Source organism: Glycine soja, chromosome 19, assembly GCF_004193775.1.
Source record: "Glycine soja cultivar W05 chromosome 19, ASM419377v2, whole genome shotgun sequence".
NCBI classification, from domain to species: domain Eukaryota; kingdom Viridiplantae; phylum Streptophyta; class Magnoliopsida; order Fabales; family Fabaceae; genus Glycine; species Glycine soja.
The window spans coordinates 8,120,658-8,137,204 of record NC_041020.1 but is presented as its reverse complement, the minus strand read 5'-3'; the positions used below and the strand labels follow the sequence as shown (position 1 = coordinate 8,137,204).

The 16,547-nt window shown below is 36.1% G+C and overlaps 2 protein-coding genes across 2 annotated transcripts; both read left to right on the top strand.

Moving 5' to 3' along the window:
• The first annotated feature begins 614 nt into the window (after positions 1 to 614).
• LOC114398566 lies at positions 615 to 1,448 on the top strand. The gene is made up of 3 exons (XM_028360751.1): positions 615 to 874; positions 965 to 1,101; positions 1,186 to 1,448. Exons 1-3 carry the CDS (start codon positions 615 to 617, stop codon positions 1,446 to 1,448), a joined length of 660 nt encoding a protein of 219 aa, XP_028216552.1.
• Positions 1,449 to 8,484: 7,036 nt separating this feature from the next.
• Positions 8,485 to 14,953, top strand: LOC114400834 (mannose-1-phosphate guanyltransferase alpha-like). The gene is made up of 16 exons (XM_028363478.1): positions 8,485 to 8,746; positions 9,390 to 9,459; positions 9,569 to 9,666; positions 9,860 to 9,960; positions 10,059 to 10,137; positions 10,247 to 10,307; positions 10,391 to 10,437; positions 10,550 to 10,642; positions 10,785 to 10,875; positions 12,019 to 12,067; positions 12,384 to 12,500; positions 12,591 to 12,738; positions 13,358 to 13,450; positions 13,887 to 13,955; positions 14,172 to 14,214; positions 14,554 to 14,953. The coding sequence occupies exons 2-16, from the start codon at positions 9,405 to 9,407 to the stop codon at positions 14,652 to 14,654; spliced, it is 1,245 nt and encodes a 414-aa protein (XP_028219279.1). The 5' UTR covers positions 8,485 to 8,746; positions 9,390 to 9,404; the 3' UTR covers positions 14,655 to 14,953.
• The last annotated feature ends 1,594 nt before the right edge of the window (positions 14,954 to 16,547 follow it).

Below are 16,547 nucleotides of genomic sequence, written 5' to 3'. Positions count from 1 at the left end.
ACTTAGTGGGATCGAAAGTTATAGTTGACACTGATCATGCATCCATCAAGTATTTGCTGAATAAAGCTTACTCCAAACCTCGATTAATCAGGTGGATTTTGTTGCTTCAGGAGTTTGATCTAGTTATCCAAGACAAGAAAGGATCTAAAAATCTGGTAGCTGACCATTTGTCAAGACTAGTCAATGAAGAGGTGACTTTGAAAGAATTAGAAATAAGAGACGAATTCCTTGATGAATCGTTGTTTATGGTAAATGAGAGGCCATGGTTCGCTGATTTGGCTAACTTCAAGGCAGCTGGAATCATCCCCAAAGATTTTTGGCAGCAAAGGAAGAAATTCCTACATGATGCTCGCTTTTATGTTTGGGATGATCCACATTTGTTCAAGATTGGTGCTGACAACCTTTTGAGAAGGTGTGTAACAAAGGAAGAAGCCAGGAGCATACTATAACATTGTCACAACTCACCATGTGGAGGCCATCATAGTGGAGACAAAACAGTAGCCAAAGTCTTGCAAGCAAGATTCTTTTGGCCAACACTCTTCAAAGATGATCATGAATATGCCACTCAATGTGATCAATGTCAACAAATGTGGGGGATCTCTAGAAGAAATGAAATGCCCTTGCAGAACATTATGGAAGTAGAAGTCCTTGATTGTTGGGGAATTGACTTTGTAGGTCCTCTTCCACCATCATTTGGTAATGAATATATTCTTGTAGTTGTGGATTATGTCTCCAAGTGGGTTGAAGTAGTGGCGACCCCAAAGAATAATGCTAAAACAATAGTGAAGTTTTTGAAGAAGAATATTTTTTCTCGCTTTGGGGTGCCTAGGGTCCTAATAAGTGATGAGGGCTCTCATTTTTGCAACAGCCAACTGTAAAAGGTGCTAGAACACTATCATGTCACACACAAAGTAGCCTCACCTTATCACCCATAAACAAATGGCCAAGCTGAAGTTTCCAACAGTGAATTGAAGAAAATCTTGGAGAAAACTGTGGCTTCCACTAGGAAGGATTGGTCAAGCAAGCTGGATGATGCACTATGGGCCTACAGAACTGCCTTCAAGACCCTTATAGGCCTGTCTTCGTTCCAAATGGTTTACGGTAAAGCCTGCCACTTACCGGTAGAAATGGAGCATAAGGCGTACTAGGCTTTGAAATTTATGAATGTTGATGAGGCCCTATTAGGGGAAAAGAGGAAGTTACAACTCTTGGAGTTGGAAGAAATGAGATTGAATGCATACAAGTCTTTAAGATTGTACAAAGAAAAAGTGAAGGCTTATCATGACAAGAAGCTGCTAAAGAAGGACTTTAGGCCAGGACAACAAGTGTTGTTGTTCAACTCAAGATTGAAGCTGTTTCCAAGCAAGCTAAAGTCTAAATGGTCTGGACCATTCACCATCAAGGAAGTCAAGCCATATGGAGCAGTGGAGTTATTTGATCCCCAATAAGAAACTCCAAACAGAACATGGATGATAAATGGTCAGAGGTTGAAGTTGTATCAAGGTGGGAACATTGAGAGATTAACCACCATTCTGTAGTTACAAGACCTTTGAGGTAATATGCGTCAAACTAGTGACGTTAAAAAAGCGCTTACTGGGAGGCAACCTTGCTCTTTTTCTTTGTTTTTCTTAATCATTGCATATAGTTAGGTTTCAACTTGTTGGTGATTGCTAGAGTAAAACATCAACATGTTTTGTATGAGAAAAGGGGTTGCTTAAGCTTCTCTAAAGTTGTGGATGAGAAATAACTCAAAAAAAAAAATTAGTCATCCACTCGCTTAGTGCACCCTGTGCGCTAAGCAAATCATCCTTCATGCACTGAGCGAGTACTCACTCGTGTTAAGCACGCCAACCCCTACCTATTGGCTGAAGGGATCTTGCTAAGCGATACAGTTGTGCCAAGTCCAAAAACTTCTCTAGAATTGCATTTATTGGAATTGGGCTAAGCGAGTCAGCTCGCTAAGCACAACACATAGTTTCGCTAAGCGCATCTGCACGCTAAGCGCAAATATTTCTCTGCCTGGACCCCCATGCCAATTAGGCTAAGCGAGTCATACCCGCTAAGCCCAATTATCTCTCTGGAATGGCATTGCACTGAGTGAGACCATCTCGTTAAGCACAACCCCACAATTGCATCTTGAGGCATTTAATTCGCTAAGCCGGCCACGTCCCGCTTAGCGGAAGTTGCAAAACAATCAGAGTTGTAGAGCTCACTAAGCGTGTGCCTTCGCGCTAAGCCCAAAACCTTCTCGAGTTTTCTAATTCTCGAATTGGGCTAAGCGAGTCTGTCTCGCTAAGCGCGTGAATTTAAATTTGAAAATTCAAACATCATTGAGTGCTTGCTTAGCAAGTCACCCGCGCTAAGCGATACAGTCCAAAATGCCAAAAATAAGACATAACTGCCTTAGGCAGTTACTTTTGTGCAAAAATTATAACTTCCCTATCTCATCATTGGCATTTCCTGCACTGTGCATTTTTCTTCCCTCTTCTTTTGCCCTAATCTCTACTCATTTACCTCAGCAATCCAAGTAAGTATCCATTTCCTTCTTGTTAATTTCTGTTTTTGAACCCTAGGATAGAAGACATTTTATTTGCTCTGTGAATTGCAAATTTGTGTTAATGTTGTTGTTCATTGCTTAGGTGTTTGATTATATGTTGTTAGGTCTTTAATTTTGCGTATAATGTAAGTTCATTTGATATGTTTTGATTAGAGTTATTTGGCTTGATAGGGGTTGGAAAGTTGAGGCTTCGAAGCCCCAAATTTTTTGGAAATTTCGATGTACTCGCTAAGCGAGCTTGCTCGCTAAACGAGTTCATCAATTTTGGATGAATTTCTGGGTTTTTTTATTAACTTGCTAAGTCGGCCCCATCCTGCTAAGCATGTTCGTCATTTTTGTTTAAATTTATGCTTATATGTATGAACTCGTTAAGCCACTGCACATAGGCTTAGCAAGCATTTAAATTTCCAGTTTTAATTTCTGAGTTTGTATGAACTCGCTAAGCCGGCATGCCACGCTAAGCGAGTTAGTTTAGTTAGGTCAGAGTCTATGAGGCTTTTGGTATTCTAGTTGTGGCTAAGCGAACCACGCTCGCTAAGGCACCAAGCCTCTGATGTTTGAATAAGCCTAGGCTAAGCGAGCCAATCTCGCTAAGCCCAAGGCAATTTAGTTGTTCTGAATTTTGTTCATGCGCTAAGCGAGTCACACTCGCTAAGCGCAATTTCTTATCTATTTTTGAATAAGGCTTAGCGAGCTTGCTCGCTAAGCTAATTATGTTTCAGTGGTCAAGTTGGGCTAAGCATCTTTTGGCGCTAAGCTTGCGTAGTGTGTCGCGCTAAGCGAGCTTGTCTCGCTAAGCGCAATTAGCTCTCTGTTGGAGAATAAGGCTTAGCGAGCCATGCTCGCTTAGCCATTATGTTGTGTCAGCTAAGCGATGGTGTCTCGCTTAGCTAGAGTGTTTATTTTTCAGTAGTCGCGCTAAGCGCGCCTTGCGCGTTAAGCGTATCATGTTATTTTCTGAGGGCGCGCTAAGCAGGTCTATCTCACTAAACGCCCAGTCCATTTTTCTGCTTTCAGTTTTGAATAAAACTTGTCTAACTTCATTTCCTGTGATTCTTTTGATGCAGATGGCCTCTAGAAAAAGGAAAGCAACCGTTTCCAAACCTCAGGAGCCCTATGATACGACCAGATTCATTTCTGAGGGCGCTTGGGAAAGATATGAGCAACACGTTCACTCCCGGAACCTTCTTCCGGAGAAGAACGTTAACTTATATATCACTGAGTATGATGAGTTCCGTCGGGAACTTGAGAGGAGGCGGTGGCATAAAGCCTTGACCAGGCAGCCTGATGGTCGCATCGACATGGCCTGGGTCAAGGAATTTTATGCCAATTTATATGACCCAGAGGAAAAATCACCCTGGCAGGTTAGGGTGAGAGGAAGGTTGATTAAATTTGATGGGGAGACGTTGAATGCCTTCTTAGAGACCCCCGTGGTTTTGGAGCCAAGGGAGCGATACACCACCTACTCCAGGTTCTGCCACACTCATTCAGACCCTTAGGAGCTTACTTCCAAGCTCTGCCTTTCAGGGCACAGTTTTGTTCTAAACGCTGAAGGAGCGCCCTGGAAGCTCCTGAGAAAGGACCTCACCACTCTGGTGCAGACCTGGAGTGTCCTCTCCTACTCCAACCTCGCCGCCACCTCTCACACATCCAGTCTGAACATGGACAGGGCGAGGTTAGTGTACGGATTCGTCATGAGGATGGATATGGACGTGGGCTCGTTCATCTCAGGCCAGATCTCTCAGATGGCCCAGTCCAACTCCTCCCGGCTTGGCTTCCCAGCTCTTATCACTACTTTATGCATCGCCAGGGGAGTTATTCCGGACTCGTTGACCTTTGAGTCACTTAGCCCTGCCATTAATTTGGCTTATATTAGAAAGAACTGCTGGAACCCGGATGATCCCACGATCACCTTTCCGGGGACCCGCAAGACCAAAGCTAGGGGACCTAACGCTTCTGCTCCCCTTGCTTCAGCTCTTGCACCAGCTCCTATTCCAGCACCCCCTGCACCTTCTGATACCTCCGATCAGAGCTCAGATGCGATCATGCTGATGTTGTAAAGCCTTCACCATGGCTTATGCCTGGCGATGCAGAGTATACACGACCTGGGTCAGCATCGGCCCATCATTAGCATGGAGGATTTCATGGCTCAGGTGGCCTAGCTAGGAGTCTAGCCTTCTTCTTTTGGGAGAGGTGAGGCTCCTATAGCCCGGGAGCCGCAACTAGAGCCAGAGATTGAGGAGACTCTAGAGGTTACTCCTGCTGCCACACCCGTCGAGGACACAAATTATGCAGCTGATATGGCGGTGGCACAGAGCTCCTGGGATCCCTGTCCCACTCCAACATAGGATACATCTTTGCCAGCCCAGGATGCATGATGAGGCAACACCAGCACAGGAGGACTAAAGACAGGACTTTATTTATTTTATGCTTTTTAGATACAGTTTTTAAATTTCAGTTTTAGTTTAGTTTATTTAGCAAAATTTACAGCTTTTTGAACAGTTTGCAGTTTTTAAATCTTATGCAGTGCTTTGTTTTGGTTTTAAAATTCTGGTGTTTGTGATTGATGTTGGAATTGGTTGATTGCATGACTAGAGTGAATTGAGATGTTAGATCACGTGCTTTGAATAAGTATGCGGTAATTAGAAGGGAAAGAACATGAATTAGAGGCGTGAGTGAAAATGTTAGTTTGTTTGACAGGTAAATTGTGAAGGTAATCATTAGCCATAACCCGGTGAGTGTGTGAACCTTAATTGTGAGAGAACGACTAGCATTGAGTACCGATTTTTGCATGAATATATAAATACTGAATGAATGCATGATTTTGGAAATGATGAAGGTCGTGATGGATTGAATTAACCACTTAGCCAAACAACTTACCCTGTTCACGAATGATGAATCCTTTGCACCCATGTTGAGCTTAAATATGATTGATTGAGTTGAACCCTAAGCCAGTTGAACTATAATCTCTATCTACCTTTCTTTAGGTTGTAGGAGAGCATCATGGTTCAAAGCAAATTTGTCCCAAATTTGGGGGAAGATATTGGGTGATGATAATTGTGGTAAGACAAGTAATAGCCACATAGGAAAATTGTGTCAATAAGCAGTAAGTAAAAAACTGCTAAAATAATATAAAAAAAAAGAAGTTTTAAGAATAAGCAAGTTTGTATGTGTTGTTGCTTAAGCTAAGTGCCTTATGATTGTGGCATTTCAATAGAAGTTGGGAATAAAAGGAAAAAAGTTGATCTAAGGATGAATGCTCTCCTAGAACCTAAGTTTTTGCATCCTAGAAAAACCATGAATTGTTTGTAGCCCAGCCTCATTACAAGCCAAGGAAGTCCTTCAAATTCAATTTGTGTGTTTGTGATTGTATGGCATGAGATGAAATGCAAAAGTTGAGACTTGTGTTGGTTGTTGATTTGAAGAATTACCTTAAACACTTGTGCTTATGAGAGAAACAATGACCGTGAGGATTAGGCTTAATGAACCTTCCTTGATACCTGTCTTGCTTGCTAGCTTATTTCACTTGTGCTGCTTAATGATCATGTTCATATCTTTGAAATTCTGCATATCTTTATGAGGAGTTGTTGGTTAAAGTATTGCTTGCCACTTATGTCATGTGATTGAAGGCTTTAGAACAAACACATTTCTTTTAAGTAACCACTGTAAATTCTGTCACTTGAGGACAAGTAAACTATTATTTCTTTGCTTGAGGATAAGCAAAACTATAAATTTGGGAGAGTTTCGGACAAAATTGGGGTATGACAGGAGTATTGTGGAAGTGCACACACCAGATCAAATTAATTTTTCTTTTCTTTCTCTTCCCTCCCCCACTAGGCCGCCACTCCTTTTGATCACCATCGCAACCTCTTCCTCCTCTCCCTCTCCAATCCCAATGTTCATCCTTCTCTATCGGCTCCCTCCCTATTTCTTCCCTTCTCATTCTCCCCCCGTAAACCACCTTCTTCCATATGAAAAGTGGTGTTGTATTGTATCGCAACCTAAACAAACACAGTGACACACAATGAGATTGAAGGTGTTGAGATCCAAATATAGACCCTCAAGATCCAAATCTCTAGATACTTCAAATCCAAATTGGAGGCATCGAGATTCAATTCATCGCAGTTGTTTGAATAATGACGACTTTAGGATCGTGTCGTGACATTGTTGGGGTCATCTCTGATGTTGTTAGGATATCCTCGAAGGCGACATGGTTGTCCGTGGTGATGAAGGTCAAGCAATCGGCGAGGAAAAGGAGAGTTGTAATTAGGTTGGGGAGGAGAAAGTGTGTTTTTTTTTAAAAATAAAAAATAAAAAATCTAATGCATGTATCCCATAATAATCCTTACCTATCTTAGCCATCTATCTATTTCTATATAAGAAAAGTAACTCCTCAAGGGGCTAGGTGTCAACCATTTAGATAGAGCTTTCTCTTTGAGTTTGTTTCTCTTTCATCTTTTATTTTTTCTTCTATGTTTTTTCCTCTCTCATAGTCTCATCATGTTCTACCTTCTTTTTTTAATGCTTTTTTTTTCTTTTTTTTTTCTTTCTTTCTTTTTTTATGTTTTCTATTTATTTTTCTGTTTTTTTATTTTATGTGTTTCCTTCTTTGTTTTTTTATTTAATTTTTATTTTTGCTAATTTGTTTTTTATTTTATGTTTTTCTACCATTATGGGATTAATATAATATATTACTTTCGTGTCTAAATATAGGACTATATTTTAAAATTCTTTGTACTTTATTTATAAAATTCTTTTCAAGTTATCTTTTGCATTGACTAATTGACTAAAATATGCTTAATTATTTTTTACTAATAAATGTTATGATTTAGAAAAATAAATATATCATCTCTTATAAGGATTAGATAAACACATTAGTTAATTAGGTAAAAAATAATTAAATAAAAAGAAAAAGATGATGAGTCTCAATATTTTTAAGGTTAATTTTTAAAAAATATATAAATTGCTAACAAATTTAATGTTGTTAACTAAATTAATCAATTTTCTTAAATGATAAATTAATTAAAAGAGTCTTATATTTAGAAATAAATATAGTAATATATAAATAATACACAATATCATAAAAAATAATATTACATATATTCAATAAATATTTATTTTTGCATAATAATTATATTAAAATTATGATAAAATTATATTTATAACTTATTTACTAAATACATTTTAAGCCTTTTGAAAGTTTTGATTTTGAATGGGGAATTGCTATTCTTAACCCCAAATTTTCTATTCTTACCCCATATGTGCTTTAAATTTTGTTTTCTAAAAAATACCATTAAGATACCCAAGGGGCATAACTAAACCAAGCAACCCCAAATTTTCTATTCTTACCCCCACATGTGCTTTAATTTCGTTTCCAAAAAATACCATTAACCCCAAATTTGCTATTGAATTATTGTCCTTTTTCGCTTTATTTATTTTATTCTTCTTATGACATTAGATGTTATTAGTAAGTATCTTAATTTGATAATGTTTATTTTATAATTTTTTTTCATATTTTGAGTAAAGAAATTAATGAGATATATAGCAATAATTATGAAAAGAATTAGACATTAAATAAATAAATATTTGTCTGTAATAAGTATTTTTCTATAAAAAATAAACTAGCCTAATATGATTCGAATGAATTTGATTTAGACTAAATATAAAAAATTCAATTTATATATATATATACTCAATGGGGTTTGTTGAACACATTAAAAGTAATAATAACAAGTTGTTATTTGTTGAGACTAATATAATTATATAAGTATCTCTACATGTATATAAATTGCATAAAAAAATTTAAGATGTGTTAATATAATTTTTTTTCACTTATATATATATATATATATATAAAATGGTATAATAATATATATTACTCTATTTGTGTATACACAAATATTCAAAAACATAAGATCACATCATTCTCCCATTTATTCTCGGAAACTCTCGCACGTGCGCAACAAGTTTAGTCTTCGTCCTGGTCTACTCTCAACTCAAGTCTGAAAACACAAAACCTAAACGCACAGCACTTTGTAGTTAACCACCCTCCACCGAGCCTTCGAACCACCCCCGTCTGCCGGCGTCGCACCTCGCCACCGACAACCAGCGTCGGCGCACCACTGCACCAGAGCAGTAGGCCGTCGCAGTCGCACGCGGCAACCACCAGCTACCAAGTCTTCGTAGCAGGTATCGAGTTTTGACCTCTGTTCTGTTTTTTGTGTTTTTGTGATTCTGAAATTGGTAATCTCATTGGTTCAGTTTTAAAATTTTCCATTAAGCTTTGATATAGTTGCGGTAGATTCAAGATTGATTGCTTACCGTCCCCTTATTTTGCCGATTCAAGAAATTTGACATAGTTGAGAGTTGAGGCAATGTGAAGTCTTGATCATATTGGAAATTATGTGTTTGTTATTTTTTTTAGAACTTGTTTGATTTGATTTTTGAAAACCTCATGGATGGATGTCAATGGATTTGAACTTTAAGAACGAGCTTGTGGAAATATATTAGTGACCCAACAGTTTAACCTTTGATCCACCATGCAATGTTTTTTAAACATGGCACGGGAAGCGTCAACTAAATCAAACATGAATTTCAATTGTATTCTTAGTTTATGGTACTGGCATATGCTTTGGATCTGGTCTGACTGTTAGTCCAAACTGTGGAAAATTGTTAAGTTAGAGTCACATGGCACAACACAACACAACACACATAATACTGAAAAAGAGACCCAAAACTCAACCTTAGCAAAGCTAAACAGTATCTCAAATCCCATAATTCAATCTACCCGTGTTGTCCTCATCACTCACAAATTTGCTTTTTGAGTTTAAAGATCTGTGCTTTGGCTATGGAAAATTCAGAGAAGGTGGTCGCTGTGATCATGGTGGGTGGACCCACAAAAGGTATTTGAAATATATGTTTTTTTTAAATCAAAGGTAGAGTCTATTTCCCATTTGAGATTTTGGGGTTCTGTAGTTTTTTTCTAATGGCTTTGTTCAATTGTGTCTGCAGGGACCAGATTTCGACCTCTTTCCTTCAATATTCCCAAACCGCTTTTCCCTTTGGCTGGCCAGCCAATGGTTCACCATCCTATTTCTGCTTGTAAAAAGGTTTGCTTCAATTTTAATGTTGATTGTCGACTTGCATACTTGTGTGTGTTTTTGTGTGTAAATACATACAGTCTTCATTAGTCTAAAACACAAATTGAATCTCAGCTTAAAAACTGATTAAAAGGAGAGGAGACCTGATATGTTACTTAAAAGGTGTGGAGTGTTTTTACTTACTAGTTTTTGTCTTCTTCAGATACCCAATTTGGCTCAAATATTTCTTCTTGGATTCTATGAGGAGCGAGAATTTGCTCTATATGTCTCTTCAATCTCAAATGAGCTGAAATTACCAGTAAGGTGACTAGTGCATTAGTATGCAACTTTAATAAGAGAAAGTATGTTAAGCTCTGTAAAATGCTGGACCTGATCATGGTGTGTTACTGGTATCAATCTAGATATTTGAAGGAGGATAAACCGCATGGTTCAGCAGGCGGCCTTTACTACTTTAGAGATATTATCATGGAAGACTGCCCGGTTAGAAACACTTCTTGTCACTGTTTTTACCATTTTATCTTATATTGTGAATTAACTTGGGAATGAATAACGAATAAATTCTAACAGATTGGCTATATTTTGATTGCAGTCACATATCTTTCTGTTAAATTGTGATGTTTGCTGCAGCTTTCCACTACCATCAATGCTTGGTAAGTATTTGCTGTTAAATTGTGGTAGTTCTTCAGACGTATGGCAGGGACACTACTGAAATATTACTTGTTTCCTTTTGCAGATGCCCATAAAAGATATGGCGGGATGGGGACAATGTTGGTAATCAAGGTTGGCTCATAGGAAAATATGTGTATATAAGGGGGTAGCATTTACTGTAGAAAAAATTGAAAACATCTCACCTATTTCATTCTCCTTCTTGGATTGTGGATATCTTGTGTAGGTTTCAGCTGAATCTGCTAACCAGTTTGGGGAGTTGGTTTCTGATCCAACCACTAATGAGTTGCTGCATTATACTGAGAAACCTGAGACATTTGTGAGTATTTAATTTGGTTTATTTCACTTCATTTTTTCTACTAAGAAAAAAGTGCAATCCGATGTTGGATCTTGACTGGTATTTGCTATATATTTTGCTTCTGACTACACCTAAGAAAAATTAAACATTGTATAATATGCAGGTCAGTGATTTGATAAACTGCGGTGTCTATGTTTTCACCCCTGATATTTTTACTGCCATCCACGATGTGTATATTAATCAAGAAGGCAGAGGTTGGTCTCTTTCAATCACATTTGAAAAAGCTCAGATAACAAAAGGCTTGTGTTACATGAATTGATTCCCTGAAACATAAGATTTAACTTTGCTTCAACCTTTAGATTTAATTTGTGTTTTACATGAATTGATTCCCTGAAACATAATATTTAAGTTGGAGTTGGATAAACTTGCTCATATACTTCAGCCAAGGTTTAGTATTTTTTATGTATCATTAAGGTAGAAGAGGATTTTAGAGTAATGATGTGGGGATCTTATCCCAAACTACATAAAAAAGACCTGGCAAATCTATAAAGCTAAGGAGAGAATTAGATGAAACAGATCCAACTTAGTTGTTAGGTAACACACTTCTAACCAATGTGAGAGATCCCATTGATACAGGCATGTTACCAAAAGTTGCGAAAATTGATGTTTGTTCTCCAATGGGTGGGGATGCACTAGAAAATGAACAAACCACATACACAAATATGGTGGTATATAGACCAACTTATGTCATTAGCAGACCTATAATTTTTTGCTGCAAATAATTGTTTTTTTTACTTTTTTTATAGGGAATTGTAATTTGCAGTGATTTAGGGTTGTATTTCATACCAAGTGTTAGATGGAAAAGTCCTAGATCTTGGATACACTTTTCATTTTAAGAACTAAGTTTGAGTTTTGAACACTTTTGCATGACTAAGAACTAGATAAAAAAACAATGTATCATGGATTAAATTAAATTTTCTTGTCACATAGAGACCAATATATATTTTAATGATGCGTAACTACAACACCAACAACTATTAGCAACAAGGGGAGGATGGCATTGTGATAAGCTTATCCAAATGTTGGAAACTATTTTGAAAACTTTTGCACTTCTAGGGACTAAATTAATTTTCCCCCCCTATAGATATATAAATTGAAATTATGTGACTCATAAGGATCAAATACTGAAATACATATTTTAATCTATTTTGCTCTTGTCCTTTATTATTCTGCTTTTAATTTATTACTTAAAATAAAATATGGGATGCTTCATATTTTAATATGATGAAAAGGCTCTCTGCATACTGAAGTAGTCAAATGATTGTTTTTTTAAACTTAGCTACATTATATTTGATGTACCATTGGAAATTGACTTGATTTTATTGACACCCTTGCAGCTAATCTACGCCGTGTCTCCAACTTTGAAACATTCCAATCTGCCACAAGGTTGATTAAATACCACTATTTTATTATTATTTTAAAAAAGAATTCAAGACTATTAATGGCATGCATGAATATTGGTTTGAATGCGAGTCAAATGTGAGAGAGTCTCTACACTTGACTACAATTTTCTATTTTAGGGATTAAATAATCTTGCTCTGCAATACAAATGACTAACCCTCATTGCTTTTCATTCCTCTATTTCAATGAATATTGAGACATATCACATTGGTTCCAAAGGATTCATCCTTTTCATTGCACATTTTTTCTCCTTTGAAAACTGCAATATCTTCAAAGGCTCATGAAGACATTTTCCCTTCAGGACTATTCCCGTTGATTTTGTAAGACTGGATCAAGATATATTATCACCTCTAGCTGGAAAGAAGCAACTGTATACATATGAGACAACGGATTTCTGGGAGCAAATTAAAACTCCAGGGTAGGGTTGCTTACTATCTTAATACTGCCTTAAGCTTTAATATTGGATCATTATTAGGTTTAACTGATAGTATACACTTGACATGAACAGAATGTCATTGAAATGCTCAGAATTGTATCTTGCTCAATTCCGATATACTTCACTTGATCTTTTGGCGAGTGGAGATGGTAAAAAGAAAGCTACCATTGTTGGTGATGTATATATTCATCCATCTGCCAAAGTTCATCCATCTGCAAAGGTAGTTCCGTAGCTTTCACAAGATTGTAAATACTTTTTTAAACAAAAGTTAAATTGGCACTAGTATCTTGATGCATTTTCTGCTGTAAACTACTAAAGCCTCAACGGTAATTACCTGCTGAAGTGCTGAAGACATAGATAGCATAGATTTTCTCTAAAAGGAAAAAAACTTGACTAGAATTTATACAATATTTTCAAATACTTTTTTTTATGGGTGCATTGTTTCCGTTATACAAGTTTAGGAACTAATTTGTTAGAGCAGACTATTTTGCAGACAAATGATGGTGGGAAGATTTTTAATCTGACTTTAAATCCAAAGACTGAATGAACAGTGCATATTGTATTATTGCAATTATAAATGTTGGCTGAAAGTAAAATGAAAACAAAATTGTGGAGAAAATCAAAATTTTTGTTTATATGGACATGTATACTGATAAGAACCTTAGGAGAACACCACTACAAAAGCTAGCTGTTGTAGTTCAAGAACCAAAGCCTTATAAACCTCACACTAGAATTCCAATACTTCATGTGGGACTCCCATACCTTTCAATTGGATCCTAACCAATACTTTGAAATTTGAATCAAATATAAAATAAGTTTTTCTTTTCTTTCTTGAACAGCTTGGTCCCAATGTTTCTATCTCAGCAAATGTTCGTGTAGGTGCTGGTGTCAGGTTAAGCAGTTGTATCATCTTGGATGATGTTGAAATTAAGGTAAGGAACCAGAAGCCTACATGTGTAATAGTTACAAGGCATAAATATGTTTTTAGTCCATGTTAGTTCGTGTTTTTTCAATTTTAGTTTCTGTAAGTTTGTGCTTTTTTAATATTTGGTCCCTATAAGATATTTTGCCCATTTTTAGTCCTTTTAAGTTTACATTTTTCAAATTTTGGTCCTTGTAACCATGAACTTGTGGGAACTAAAAATTAAAAAATTGAAATATTAAAGGGACTAAAATTGAAAAGGCTCAAAGTCACAAGGATTAAAAATGAACAAAAAAAACTTACAATAACCAAAATTGAAAAAATGCAAACTTAAATGGACTAAAAATGAATAAAAAACTTACAGGGACCAAAATTGAAAAAATGGACCAGAGACATATTTAAATCTATTTACAATGTATTAACAAATGTTTTTGTTCTTGTGACAGGAAAATGCTTTTGTCACAAACTCAATTATTGGATGGAAGTCATCACTTGGAAGATGGTCACATGTGCAGGCAAGTTCAGTGCATTTTTTATAAAACTAGTGCAAATGCTAAAGAACATCAAACAAAAATATAGAAAAATTTTAAACAAGAGGAAAAGTTTCAGGCATCAATATGTTTGAGACATTTGGAATTTTAATTGATGGAAAACTTGTTCAATTCACCCTGCATTGTAATTACAACCTCTCTAGCTTACTATGGCTCACTAATATGAATTGAATGGTTCAGGCTGATGGTAACTATGATTCAAAACTTGGCACAACCATCTTAGGTACATATTCCTGCCTGCTTATTTGCCTTTTGTTCATGGAGAGAACTTAAATACAGTTGGTTAGATGCTTTTGATAATGTTCTCCATTTAAAATTGGAGTTTTATCTCAATAATCTAAGTAAACCTTTATGGAAACTTATTAGGCAAATTATCAAAGGGAAACTCTAATTTTGATTGGAAAACAATACCAAAACTCCAAAAGTACTTGAAAAACTATATCTAAGTTTATTCTTTAGTTTATTTCATATTGCTGGTTCTCAAATTTGATGTTCTGTTAAACACCATTTGTCAGTAGTGACCTTTTGCTTTTTTTTTTCCTTTGTAATAATAATCATTTAGGTGAAGCTGTAACGGTTGAAGATGAAGTAGTAGTGTTTAACTGCATTGTTCTTCCCAATAAGACTCTTAATGTCCGTGTGCAAGAAGAAATCATCTTATAATATAATCTAATAAAGCGAGTTTTACTGGTCACTCTTACTCATCAAAAGAAGCGGCTTGGAGCATTTTGGTTTTACCATTTCTTTCTCCAATTTGTTTGATCTAGGAATGATAAAGTTAATTGGCTTACATATGGAGTTATGTACATTTAAATATTTATTTTTTCTCTTTCCAATTTTATTTTATGTACACAAATGGACAACTAAATGGACCTATTTTTGTAAATCACATGTCAAACTCGAACCTTTTACGAGCAGGTAATAACATAATATCTGGAATACTTTTGTTGTTTTTAGGTAAATGCAAGGCCTACATTGTTCGTTTGTTACATCAATCTGTTGCCAAAATTAGATTGAAGCAAACGGTTTGACCGATTTGACCATGGACCAAACACTTAAATTGGTTATAGCTTCTTCTCTTAATTAATTTTGCAGTTAAACTATTTTTAGTAGTACAATAAATTCCAAAGCTCAAATGAAATCAAGGCTCGAGTAAATCCGACCCTACTGACAATGCATAAGGAGAAATTAGTAAGTGGGCTCATGTAAATAGCCACCAAGGCCATACACAAGCATAGGAAAATAGCCTGAACAAGACTAAAGAAAAGTCTAGCAAGAATAAAATTAATCAACAGAAACCAATAACATCATTCAATATAAGTTTAGAAAAGAGGAAAATTAAGCATCATTCAACAGAAACCATCTCTTCAGGGTAACACCTTGCACCAAGTCTTGAATAACCATATTAGATGTCGGAGAGACATTAACAAGTCAAACTCCATGCTACCATGAGCAACCAACTTTGGCATATTGCACTTTAGGATCTAATCCGACCTGTGACCAAAGTTAGGCACACTTTAGCAAGTTAGTAGCACCCCACATTACCGTGAGCTATCGACTTGAGAGGCTACTATTTTAGGGTTTGTTGCTTCCTGCATCCTTTCCAGAATATTTTTTTACCTACCAGGTTGGTCATTCCGGAAGCCAAAATCTTTAATCATTCTGGAGTGTAAGTTTACGTTCTGGACTGGTTATTCTAAAGAAAGAGGTGCACGAAGCAACTTGGAAGTGCAAGAAACAACAACCCTATTTGGGACATGCTAGGTGAACCCAGCAACATTGCTGGTGCACCCAGCAATTAGGTGAATGGGCAAAATTGCCCTTGTATTAAAAAAAAATAATTTCTTCTTCCGGAAGAAAGTTCTTCTGATAGAACAAATTGTTCTTCCAGAAGAACCTTCTCTCGGAAGAAAGAATTATTTTTTTTTAAAATTAGTTTTATTTTTAAACTTTGGTACAAGGACAATTTTGCCCATTCACCTAATTGTTGGGTGCACCAGCAATGTTGCTGGGTGCACCTAGCATGCCCTACCCTATTTTAGGCATGGCCCAACCTAGGCTTAAGAAGGCCCAATAACCTTAGAGTGTTGCTAGGGTCACCCAGCATTATTGCTGGTGCACCCAGCATTCTAAAAAAATGACAAAATTACCCTTGCTTGGTTTTCCTCTTCAGGATCAAGTTGATCTAGAAGTCTCTTCCGGATCAACTTGATCCGTAAGAGGAAAAATACAAATTTTGTTAATTATACAAGATATTTAAAGATATTTATTTCATTAATTATAATACAATTAAATATATTTATTTATTTTATTAATTATAATATATTTATAAATATTAATTTATTATAAATAATTAATGCTAATCAATCATAATCATAATTCATGCTAATCAATCATAATTCCCTAAAAGAGGATATAAATAATTTCAGAGTTAGCAATTTCAAAAACTGCATTATGATTGCTAACTCTGAAATTATTTATATCCTCTTTTAGGGAATTATGATTGATTAGCATGAATTATGATTATGATTGATTAGCATTAATTATTTATAATAA